The following is a 12,117-nucleotide window of genomic DNA, read 5'->3' as shown; positions in this document are numbered from 1 at the left end:
TGGCGATGCTGGAGCGGGCCCCAAAGCTTCCCCCCTACCCCGCCCGTAGTCAGCCGCTTCAAAGCCGCCCCGCCTAGCGGGTCGCTGGTCCCCAGCGCCACGAAGCCCCACCTTCCACCCTGCTACCGGCGCGGTCACGTGAGGCGGGCCCGTGGAACCAATGGGCGGCTCGCTCGGAATGGAAGGGATTGTCTGACCCCCGTGACGTCACAAAGCTGGCGCGGAGCGCGCTGTTCTTCCGCCCCCCCCTCCCCGCCTCGGGCTGGGGCAGCTCTGCTCCTCTCCGCCCACTCGCCCTTGCGCAGCCAATCCGGAGGCGGGAAGTGCTCCGGCCCGGACGTTCGGGCGGGGCAGGGTGGCGGCCCGGCGGGGCAGGGAGTGGGCCAGCTGGGGGCCTGGGGCCGCACTCCGGGGAGTTAAGCCGGGTGGCCTGGAAGGAGTACGGGTTGGTGCCGCCGCTGCTGCTGCCGTCTCCTCGTCGGGAAGAAGCGGCTCCTCCCCTGCGTGCCCGGTTCGTATTCCCTGCTCCCATTCCCGAGCCGCCGGGTCCGGAATCCCCTGCTACCCGCCCAAAGTTGTGAGGGGGTTGCCCGGCGCGCCTGGGGAGCGGCGGCCGCCGGCGTGCGAAGGGCGGCGGCCGGAGCTGGGGGTGGGGAGGACGAGCCCCGGAGCGCTAGGTGCGCGCGGGGGCGTCGGGGCTGCGGGCGGGCGTGGCGGCGCCTAGGGGCAGCCGTGCGGACTTGGTTGGGGGGCGGGCCGACCGCGGCCGCTGTCAGCGCCGGGGGCGCCGTGGGGTCCTGCCGGAGGGCTGGCTCCGGGGAGGTGCGGCGGCGTGGCGTCTCTGCCTGACGGTCCCCGTACGCACCGCGGGGTCCAGGCTGACCCCACCTGCGCGGTGGACCCTGCCTTAGGCTTCTGGACCGAAGCCGGCGTAGCGTGGGCCGGGCGGGCTGGGCAGCAGGTGGAGGATGTCGGGGGCCGGTGGGCTCCGCGCCCGGGCTGGAGGGAGGGGCCGGTCCCGGGGCGCATCTCTGCTCGCTTGGGGTTCCAGCCGCCTCGGGCTGCGTCCCAGACTCTCTCGCCAGGTGGGTTTGTTTGGTTGGTTTCCTTCTCTCCTCCCCTTTCTCCCTGCTCCATCCCTTCCCCCCCAGCCCCGTTGGCGGGGCTGGAGCGAGAGCTCGCCCCTCCTCTGTGCCCGCCTCCCCCGCCGCCGCCTCCTCTAATGAGCATCTCTGCCTTGCTTTCAATGGGCCGGTGCTGCTGTCGCTGCTGCTGTCCGCGCGGGTTGTGGATGTTGTCGGCTCCGTGTTGTGATGACAGGAGAATGTGTGTGTGTCCCGGGCCCAGACGAATTGGTAGGTATTCACTTAACTACCTGCGTTGGGTACCCAGGAAGGATGGTGATTGATTTTGTGCGTGGATGGTTCTAGGTGGGTCGCCGTGGAATTAAGGGGTGAGGTAGATAGAAAAAGGGGACAAAAGGGTCCTGGACCCGGATAGCTTTGATTACCTTAGTGAGTGCAATTTTCAGGTGGGGACAAAGGAAACTAATCAAACAAGTGCTGGCTTGAGGCTTAGGGTCTTCTGAGGGAAATCGCTTTCTTCATTCTTGTATAGATAATGGGAGCTATGAAATGGCTAGGCATTTCCAGAAAATGCTGAGAAACTGAAAAGTCTTTATACAGGATATATAATGTAATTGGATTACATAAACTGAGGTTCTGACACGTTTAATGACTAGTATAGCTCTTTTTTTTTTTTTCCACTTACACCAAAAGCGTTAAAAGCTAAACAGCCCCGGAGTTGGTGCAGTATTAACAGCATTTTCTAATTAATATGATCCGTGAGTTTATTGAATGAAGTGGAATTATTTCTTGGCACAGGCTCTGCCCAGCACATCAGGAAGAATGGATAGGTCTCTCATCTGTTTTGGATTGCAATGCATCTTTTCTTATTAGTCATTGGTAACATGGGCCAAATTTGCCCAGGACTAAGATGCTGCATATAAGGTGGCGGAGTCTGGATCATGGGTTGGGAACTTTTCAGTGAAATTGTGGTCAGAAATCTCTTGAAACTATGATACTGCTCCAGTTTACCAACACTGTACCTTGTTGCTGTCCTTAATTGTCTAATCAAGAGTTTTTTACTTAATTAATTTAGGAGGTTGTCAGCAAAAGTTTTGATTTTTGTGGGGTTTTGTTGTTTTTGAATCACAGGATATTCGGAAAGATACTCAGTTTTTGAAGGCTCACTTACGGTTTAAAAAAGCATTTGGAAGTACTCTGACTTCTAAGGATATCTGATCTGATGGAGAGAATATGTCATTTGTACTGATGGTGATAGAATATTTATTAATCACAGAGCAGGGTTTTCATGAATTCTATATTCTCTAAGAATTTGTCTTTTGAAGGCATTTTGGGAGTTGGAGAATTGAGATACAGTCTCAGTTCATATGCTAAGCTCCTGAATAACTGAAAGATACAGTTGATAAATTCCACTTTTTTTTTTTAATCTTGAGAAATTTTGCCTTGAAGGAAAATGTATTACCTGAGTATTTAAGGATTGCTGCTTGAATTTATGTATTATTCAGAGCATCTGCTGCACAAATCAGTTCTTTTGCCACAATCTTTTCATTCATTTTGCAATCAACTACAAAAGCAAAAAAAATTGTCAAAACAAAGTATTAAAGGAAAGTGCAGGTTTCTTGGACTTGTTATTCCTTGATTAGATATCATATAACCAGATGCCGTTCCGCATCTACCAAACCCCCCTTGCAAACACATACAGACACGTGCTACCAAACCTCCCTTGCAAACACATACAGACACGTGCACATACACACATAGTAGTACTTTGATTCAGTCTACATTCCATGCAGAAAAAAACATTTCTTCTTTCTGTTAAAGCCTTAAATTTTAAAATAGCACAAATGCAAACTTCTCTAAAGTTATAGAGAAAATTTCTCTTAAGATATGGGCATCTTTTTATATTTTTAATAATAGAAAATCTTTATACAAAGCATGGAATGAGTTAATGTGCTTTCTGCGTGCAAATCTAACAAGAGATATGGTTTATGTCTGCAAGCCAGTGTCATGTGGCTGAATATCTGAGCACATCTCCTGGCTCAATCATGTACCCTTTGGATGACTTTCAGTTTGAAGTGCAGTTTTTTAAATGGTTAGTCTTGATAGGATCCTGTTCTTCTGGAACTTCTATTTTTCATAACTGCATTTCAGAATGCTTCTTTTGTTGCTGATCTTATTTCCAGAATTCTAATCATTACTTTCTGTTGCCTATGCTTATCTTCAGTTTTTTAAAACAAATTCCTTCTTAAATAGTACATTTAAAATAATGGTAGTTTGTATCACTTGCAGAAGGGGTTCTTCTGTATGCCCGGCTAATGCAGTGCTTATTACAGAAGCAAACAAGAATTGATTACTATTAAGTGTTTGATTTTCTCCACTCTCCCACATCCCACTTTCACTTCTCCAATTACTTGTTAAAGGAGGGTATCTGGAAGTAATGTAACTTATAGCTAACAATCTCTGAGCTATTTGTACTTTCTTCTTCCTATAATGAGTTCAAACGTAAGAAAGAATTGCTGATATTAAGATTCAAGTGGTTTTCTGTATTCTTTTTTGTTTACTGCATGTGTTTCCTTATTTGAAGTATTTCTGGGACACCTGGGTAGTTCATTCGGTTAGGTGTCCAACTCTTGATCTTGGCTCAGGTCTTGGTCTCAGGGTCCTAAGTTCAAGCCCCGGGTTGGGCTCCACGCTAAGCATGGAGCATTCTTAAAAAGAAATAAAGTATTTCTAAAGTCTATTTCGCTATAGGCCAAATGAATTTTTTGAAGCAATTCTTCAAGAATTGAGGGGCAATATATGTTAGTGAGAAGGAAGAGAGGTTTTTTGTGTGTGTGTATAAATCATCTAGATTAATGATACACATTCATAAAATTTTCTAGGTAAATATTTGGCAATATTTTCAGTGTCATATAGGATAATTTTTATTCTTTTTTTTTTTTAAATATTTTATTTATTTATTTATTTGTCAGACAGAGATCACAAGTAGGCAGAGAGGCAGGCAGAGAGAGAGGAGGAAGCAGGCTCCTGGCCAAGCAGAGAGCCCGATGCGGGGCTCGATCCCAGGACCCCGGGATCATGACCCGAGCCGAAGGCAGCGGCTTAACCCACTGAGCCACCCAGGTGCCCCAGGATAATTTTTATTCTTGATTAATATTTGTTCCTTTTTTATACAAATCTTAGACTATTATTTCACTATTCTTTATTGCTTACTGAAGGCAAATGGATATATTTTTTTTAAATCTAAGAGAAAATATTTTTCTAGGGATTAAATTCTACTTGGGATCCGTAATGGTTGAAAATAGTATTTCTGTAGCTTTCTCTTATGGCTGATTAACAGGACAAAATGCTAACAAGTAAATTAAATTCCAGAACTGAGAGCATTTACATTACTAACAAAGTTTTAGAGCTACTTGTATACTTAAACTTTTCTTTAATCACAAAGGGTACAGTAAATTAAACAAACAAAAAAAGAAACCAGAATTTGATTTCAAAGCCTCACTTCAGCTAACACTTATAAAAGCATAGAATCCCAGAGACCTTCAATAGCATCTGCTTCTCTGTGTTCACTTACAACCTAGGGAAGTGAGGCCCAAAGAGGTAAACTGATATTTTTAGGATCGTTTGGCAGGTTGGCAGCAGACCTATGTTCATAAGCTCGCCAGATTGTTACAGTGGTCTAGAGAAGCTTGGTTTGCAAGACCATCTACTGGTGTGCAAGAAGGGAATACTGGAATTCCTATTTTTATTTATTATGTAAAATTTTCTGTATATGTTACAATGAACTAATACAGTGGTATATACATGTAACTTACAAAATAATTCATAAATATATATACATATATATATATATATATATATATGTCAGGGATGTGTTCTAACACCTTTTTGGTGATAGCCATGTGTAATCAAATGTTAACAATTGACCACAACTCTAGAAATGGGATTTTCATTGATGGGAGGAGTCCCTGAGCAGTATGGGAGATCCAGGACCTTCTTAAGGATAGAGAGGGATTCTAGGAGGGTGATTGGCCAGGTAGACTGCCACTGCATAATGTTATGTAATCTTCAGCTCCTCGGCTTTCCCCAGCCAAATCGACTGTACATTCTGTACAGTCTGCACTGCACAAAGAAATATGAAGAAAAGAGAAAAGGAATGCTATGCTCCAGTCCTGGCTCCATGATAACTGAGGATTGTGCTTAGCAGAACATACCCTGTAGGCACAGGGCATGGTAGGCGTATGAAATACAGTGCTTCTGAGTACAGGGCTTAGTGTGTAGACTCACCTGCTGCATATATGTTATAAAAGCAAGGCTAGGTGAAGTGATGTGAAATGTAACTCCTCCCTTTGTGCGTGTCTGTGTGATTGCTGTCTAGGAATCCCCGTCAGAAGCTCCAGCCTGCCGCTGTTTTCTGATGCCATGCCAGCACCAACTCAGCTGTTCTTCCCCCTGATCCGGAACTGTGAACTGAGCCGAATCTATGGCACCGCGTGTTACTGCCACCACAGACATCTGTGCTGCTCGTCTCCATACCTGGCACAGAGCCGCCTGAGATGCACGCCACCCCCGGCGTACGCTACTTTCTGCCGGCCAAAGGAGGGCTGGTGGCAGCACACTCAAGGACGGAGATACGCTTCCACGCCGCAGAAATTTTACCTCACCCCTCCGCAGGTCAACAGCATCCTGAAAGCAAATGAATACAGTTTCAAAGTGCCAGAATTTGATGGCAAAAATGTCAGTTCAGTCCTTGGATTTGACAGCAATCAGCTGCCCGCAAATGCCCCCATCGAGGACCGGAGAAGCGCAGCCACCTGCTTGCAGACCAGAGGGATGCTCTTGGGGGTTTTCGACGGCCATGCAGGCTGCGCTTGTTCCCAGGCAGTCAGTGAGAGACTCTTCTATTATATTGCCGTCTCTTTGTTACCCCACGAGACTTTGCTAGAGATTGAAAATGCAGTAGAGAGTGGTCGGGCCCTGCTGCCCATTCTCCAGTGGCACAAGCACCCCAATGATTACTTCAGTAAGGAGGCATCCAAATTGTATTTCAACAGCTTGAGGACTTACTGGCAAGAACTTATAGACCTCAACACTGGGGAGTCTACTGATATCGATGTCAAGGAGGCTTTAATTAACGCTTTCAAGAGGCTTGACAATGACATCTCTTTGGAGGCTCAAGTTGGTGATCCCAATTCTTTCCTCAATTACCTGGTGCTTCGAGTGGCATTTTCTGGGGCCACCGCTTGTGTGGCCCACGTGGATGGTGTTGACCTTCATGTGGCCAATACCGGTGATAGCAGAGCCATGCTGGGTGTGCAGGAAGAGGATGGCTCCTGGTCAGCAGTCACTCTCTCCAATGACCACAATGCACAGAACGAAAGAGAACTGGAACGGCTGAAACTGGAACACCCAAAGAATGAGGCCAAGAGTGTGGTGAAACAGGATCGGCTGCTCGGCTTGCTGATGCCTTTTAGGGCTTTTGGAGATGTAAAGTTCAAATGGAGCATTGACCTTCAAAAGAGGGTGATAGAATCAGGCCCAGACCAGTTGAATGACAATGAATATACCAAGTTTATCCCTCCTAATTACTACACGCCTCCTTATCTCACTGCTGAGCCAGAGGTAACTTACCACCGACTGAGGCCACAGGATAAGTTTCTAGTGTTGGCCACTGATGGGCTGTGGGAGACGATGCATAGGCAGGATGTGGTTAGGATTGTGGGTGAGTACCTGACTGGCATGCATCACCAGCAGCCCATAGCTGTTGGCGGCTACAAGGTGACTCTAGGACAGATGCATGGCCTTTTAACAGAGAGGAGAGCCAAGATGTCCTCGGTATTTGAGGACCAGAATGCAGCAACCCATCTCATTCGTCATGCGGTAGGCAACAACGAGTTTGGGACTGTTGATCACGAGCGTCTCTCCAAAATGCTTAGTCTTCCTGAGGAGCTTGCTCGGATGTACAGAGACGACATTACAATCATTGTGGTTCAGTTCAATTCGCATGTTGTAGGGGCATATCAAAACCAAGACTAGTGAGTGGCTCTTACCCTGGCAGTTCTCAAATGAAACAGATTTCAATGGCAGATAGATTTGAAAAATTACTAGGATAATAAACATCTCTAGTGGGTCATTCTGAGCATTTACTCATTTGATACCCTAACTGGTCAAGTACTCCAAATTGACTTTGCAGCAGGGTGACAGGATCACAAGAGCCTCCTTCTGCCTAGCTCAGACCTCACAGCTCCTGCCCTCGCGGCAAGTCAGTTCCTCGTTGGCAAAACATTTTGTGACATTAGCTTCTTTTATCAATCTCAGAAAATCAAGATGACCTGGCAAGTAGGATCTTGAATAGGCCCAAAGCCAGGATCTTGCTGGGCGTATTCTCTTGGAAAAAGGGAAGAAATACTACTATTCGCACCTGCAGACCCTTTTCATCTCTAAGATTCCAATGCACATGAGAATGTTTATTTACTGCATGATTTCCTAGATACTAGATCTATGCATTATTTGTAAAAATTTATTTTAGCCTGAAGTGGTTTTCAAATCCAGTACTTTAAGCCATAAATGACTGAGAACCAAGCAATCTGAATTCATCAGTATTTTGTGATTATTTGACTGGAATGCTTCTTAAACGGAAAAACAATCTCTGCTCCCTTCCCCACCCTGGTTACGTAATGTAATCAAGATATTTTCTGCTTCGCCATGCACTCGGAGATGATAATGTTTTTGGTTTCGTCCACTCTTAAATTGAGGTTAAAAAAAGAATTTTTTTAGTTTGTAGTAATAAAATGATTTTATTTCATTTAGTTTGAAATAAAAAGATCCAGAATAAAAATCCTTGTCATTTGTAGCCACAGCACAATCCTGCTTATCTTGGAATCCTGAAAGGCGTGGCATGCTGTATGTGGTGGGTAGACTGCTGCCAGGGAATCATACTCCCTATTCAGTTGTGATAAGAATGTTTCCCACTTTTGGAATTTCAAGGCTGACATATATAAAATAAGCTTAAATATCAAATTGGGGAGTAAGGGTTAATATTACTTTTGGGTATTGAGGCCAGGGAGGGAGTTTTTGTTTTTCCCCACGTAGACATAGGTCCATTAAAATATTTGGTTTAAAAATGACTAAATGCTTTAAACATATTAGAGCTTATAAATAGAGATCTTAAGATATATACACAAGAAGTATTAAAAGGTAACTGTTGTGCATGCCTGATGCTTAATAGATCCCTTAGTGGCATCAAGTATTGTTTGCAGCAGTCTCTGTAATTATATGCAGTCCCTTCTAATGCTGTATCAAAGTAAATGAAAATAAATATATTCAAGTTGGCTTTTTGGGAGCTTATTTGATATGCATCAAATGGCGTTTGTCCTGTGTTTAATGGTGATCTGTGTACAGCTGTGCATATATTTTCATCACTTATTCTAGCATCACTGTTAGAAGAATGACTATGACTATGTTTGATATTTACATAGATTTTAAGACAACACGTGATCAGCTTTCCCATGTATAATTAGTTGGGGGGTTTTAGGAGTCCTTCCAATTTCTGTAGAGTATGAACTAGCTGTTCAAGGACTTCCTCTGGACTGTGGACACTAAAGCAACGTAGAACTGACGGTAAAACTTGTTTCAGCTGAAAAACAGATTGTTGCTCAGAGCAGCATATAATGTTTGTTTACTGAGTTGTTGTCCCCCCACCCCAACTTTTTCCCTTAATCAGCTTGGAACTTTTCTTCTAGGCAGCATTTTGGAAGGGGGAATGCTGTACTATATATTTATTTCAAAATATTTTGACAGATGTCATCTTTTAATTGAAGTATATGTAGACTGCTGTAGCAATTAAAACCTATTTTCAGGCTACTATTTTAATTTCTTTAGAACACCGCCACTGAAGAATTCCATATTATTACATATTTAATAGTCTGGTTTCTTTTTAGTACAATATATATAAATTCAGCTTCCAGTGATCACTATCAAAATAGTAATTGTTATTGCACAAGAAACTTGGTCTGCAGTCCAAAAGTTGGTCTTTTCTCTAGAAACAAAAATGCAGTGTGGAGTTGACATTGTGGAAATAAAAATAATTGGATGCTAGAAATTTGAATATACTATCTAAAAGCAGTTGTGATTTTACTGTAATTGGTTGTCACTGTGATGTGATATTTAGACTTAAAGTGGAGAACACATGTAAACTTTCACGGTATTTAGCCTTTCTCAAACTTTTTTTTATTATGGAAACTTTCTAATGTGTATCAACCTCTGTATTTATATTTAATCAGTGGCTCATGATATTTATAATACGCCCTTAACTAAGTGGAATGGTGGTATGTTTCACAGTACTTGGTAAAAAACCTGTGTCTTATAACAGGTGTATCTGTATGAAGACATGTGAAAAGTTTATATTCTTGGTCACAGAAATGCCCACAGTGAATTAAAGCTTCATATCTGCTCTCTGAATGGCCTGTGTTTTTTTTTCTTTTTTTTTAAAGATTTTATTTGTTTATATATGACAGAAAGAGATAGCGAGAGAGGGAACACAAGCAGAGGGGAGCTGGAGAGGGAGAAGCAGGCTTCCCTGATACGGAGCTCTGTCCCACGACTGGGATCATGACCTCAGCCAAAGGCAGAAGCTTAACCACTGAGCCACCCAGGGGCCCCCTGTGTTAGATTATTAGATGCTTTCTACAACAGTAGTTATATTTTAGAATCCAGTAGGTAAATAGTACTTTAAAAAAACCACATATAATTTATATTCAATAAAATGCACAGATTTTAAATATATAGTTTGGGATTTGGTGACCACAACCCCAATAAAGGTACACAACTTTTCCATTATGGAAAATTCCCTCATGCCCCTTTCCAGTTCTTCCACACGTAACTATTGTTCTGAGTTACACTACCATAGGTTAGTGTTGCTTATTCTAGAAATTCATATAAATGAAATCATAAAATACGAACTCCTTGGTTAAGTTTTTTGAGCTTCATTTATGTCGTGAGCATATTCATAGTCTCTTCTTTTTTACCAAGTAACATTCTATCATGAATACATAACAATTTATCCATTGTCGATGGGCCTTCGCAGCCAGCCCCTCCCTGTCCTTTTCTAAAGCCAACTTTTAGATTAGCAATTTTCAGAAGTACTCCTGTTGAAGTGTGGCTTAAACTTGGGAAATACAGTTACAGGGGAGTTTTATGTTCTATTCCTCAAAGGCAGGAGGACTTTTTAAAAAACTGCCCTTTAAAAAAGTGATGGCAGTCTTTCATGCTGAAAGTTTGAAAGTATTAAGGACTGGTCATTTGCTGTTGACCTCTCTGTACCTCTCCTACTGAGAATTTCGTTGAGTTAATTAAGTTCATTAAGTGATTGAGCTAATGACAGTTCTGTAAGAAAAAGGCAAATTATGCCTTGGTTTTTGATGGTCTTGGTTTATCAGTCAAAACGCATTCCTGATTCTGGGTTGTTTTTAGCTTTGCCCTTGGGTACAACAAGAGTGTGGAGCTAACTTGATTATCCTTGCTCAGTAGTTCACATACCTTTTTCAAAAATAATAACTTCAGAAGCCAAGTCCTAGACAAGCTGGGTAAAGGAAGACACCTTAATGGCATCTGAATTGACTTGTTACAGTAGGAAGGTCTTTTCCTTTGTTCTTTCAGACTTTGAAAGCCAAGCTTAATCCTACTAAGTCTCCTTTGCCCAGATTTTATGGCAAAATGTATACCTCAGATTGAGTCCTAACAGTATACAGCACTGTTGTCTAAAGAGCTCTGAAGTTACAAGTCTTTTAAGTGAATGTATTAAGAATGATAAAATTCGTGTATTTTGTGTGCCATTAATAATGGTTATCCAGTCCACATATTTTAAGGACCCATACAATTTGGGCATGATTATTTAGCAATATTTGGGTTCAGAAAATGTGTGCACACCTCGTTCTAAATTTTTCTAGTAATGTTTGAACAATTATTTATTTGAACAATTATTAATTTGATAATTCGAACAATTCTCTTCTTCATCCACCAGAATTTTCAGTTTTTTAAGGGGAGAGCCCAGGGTTTTTTTCTCTTTTTGAGCCAACACAGTATGAATATAAAGTGGATGTTCAGCCTTAGCTTTATTTTGCATTAGTGATAATCAAAACAACAGCAACCTGAGTGAACTTTAAGGTGAAGTTCTGTTCTTCATTCATCAGAAGTTCTTAAACCAGATGCAGAGATATAATTTAATCCTGTAGCTAATAGTTTCATTTGATAGTTAAGATTCAGTGATTTCTAAAGCTTGATCTAGTTTCCTGTTGCAAAGAACTCATATTTAAAAGAAAATGCCAAATTGCAAATTAGCCCCTGTACAAGTTTAGCCCCCCTGGGGAGATGGCTTCCTGTATCCAAGGGGAGAGATATCAAAGACTCAATTGTCAAATGAGTCATTTGGGCCCAAAAAGCTAATTTAGATCCCCTAGTAAAACTTGGTTAAATGTTCCCCATCCAACCCTGGATCCCTATTACTCCATATATGATAGACATAGAATGGGAGAAGTGTTCTTCTGAGGGCCCACCAAGAACTATAGCTGCTGTTTGAAGGTATTGGGCACCTAGCCCCAGAAGGACAGAGTATTTCTTCTTGGTTCACCTTACCATCCCATGGGGTGGAGGGGAGAGAGTTTCCCATCTAAGACCTTGCCCTAAAGTGTCACACTTCTCTGGTTTTCTAAGCCATACTTAATTCACTGGCCTGCTGCACACACTTGACCAAACTGTACAACTGAATTTCACTTCAGTGCAAGGAATTTCATGATCACATTTAGCCTTTTAGAAACCTCAAACCATGGACATTGAGCAAAAAGAAACAGCCCGGAAGAATCTACTGAAGATTTTATCTCTCCTGCGATAATTACTCAGATTGTCTCCTTGAAAGACAGGAACTGTGATTGGCCGGCAGTTGTTTTCTAGGAGGCCTGCCTTCTGGCAGAAAAGCTCTAGTTGAATGGGAAATCTGACAAGAGACCTGAGAGGAGGGGGGGAAAAAGCGACAAGG

The 12,117-nt window shown here is 42.9% G+C and overlaps 1 protein-coding gene across 3 annotated transcripts; it reads left to right on the top strand.

The window, feature by feature from the left end:
- Positions 1 to 256: 256 nt before the first annotated feature.
- Positions 257 to 9,545, top strand: PDP1 (pyruvate dehydrogenase phosphatase catalytic subunit 1). Of its 3 annotated transcripts, XM_004768573.3 has the most exons (3): positions 257 to 511; positions 1,321 to 1,355; positions 5,464 to 9,545. In XM_004768573.3, the coding sequence occupies exons 2-3, from the start codon at positions 1,325 to 1,327 to the stop codon at positions 7,119 to 7,121; spliced, it is 1,689 nt and encodes a 562-aa protein (XP_004768630.1). In that variant the 5' UTR covers positions 257 to 511; positions 1,321 to 1,324; the 3' UTR covers positions 7,122 to 9,545. The 3 variants fall into 3 exon arrangements, with proteins under 3 accessions (XP_004768630.1, XP_004768631.1, XP_004768632.1); XM_004768574.3 differs by lacking the exon at positions 1,321 to 1,355 and having other exon boundaries at positions 259 to 511; XM_004768575.3 differs by lacking the exons at positions 257 to 511; positions 1,321 to 1,355 and adding an exon at positions 756 to 1,085.
- The last annotated feature ends 2,572 nt before the right edge of the window (positions 9,546 to 12,117 follow it).

The sequence above is a fragment of the Mustela putorius genome, unplaced genomic scaffold, assembly GCF_011764305.1.
Source record: "Mustela putorius furo isolate JIRA1106 unplaced genomic scaffold, ASM1176430v1.1 tig00000163_pilon_pilon_pilon, whole genome shotgun sequence".
Classification (NCBI taxonomy): domain Eukaryota; kingdom Metazoa; phylum Chordata; class Mammalia; order Carnivora; family Mustelidae; genus Mustela; species Mustela putorius.
The sequence above is the reverse complement of the archived record's forward strand: the minus strand, read 5'-3'. Positions and strand labels throughout refer to the sequence as shown.

What these genes read in the sequence shown, in the direction of transcription:
- PDP1 (XM_004768573.3), top strand. Translation starts at nt 1,325, where the DNA reads ATGTGTGTGTGTCCCGGGCCCAGACGAATTG. An exon ending in TCCCGGGCCCAGACGAATTG is followed by an intron (nt 1,356 to 5,463) that starts GTAGGTATTCAC and finishes ATTGCTGTCTAG; the next exon opens with GAATCCCCGTCAGAAGCTCC.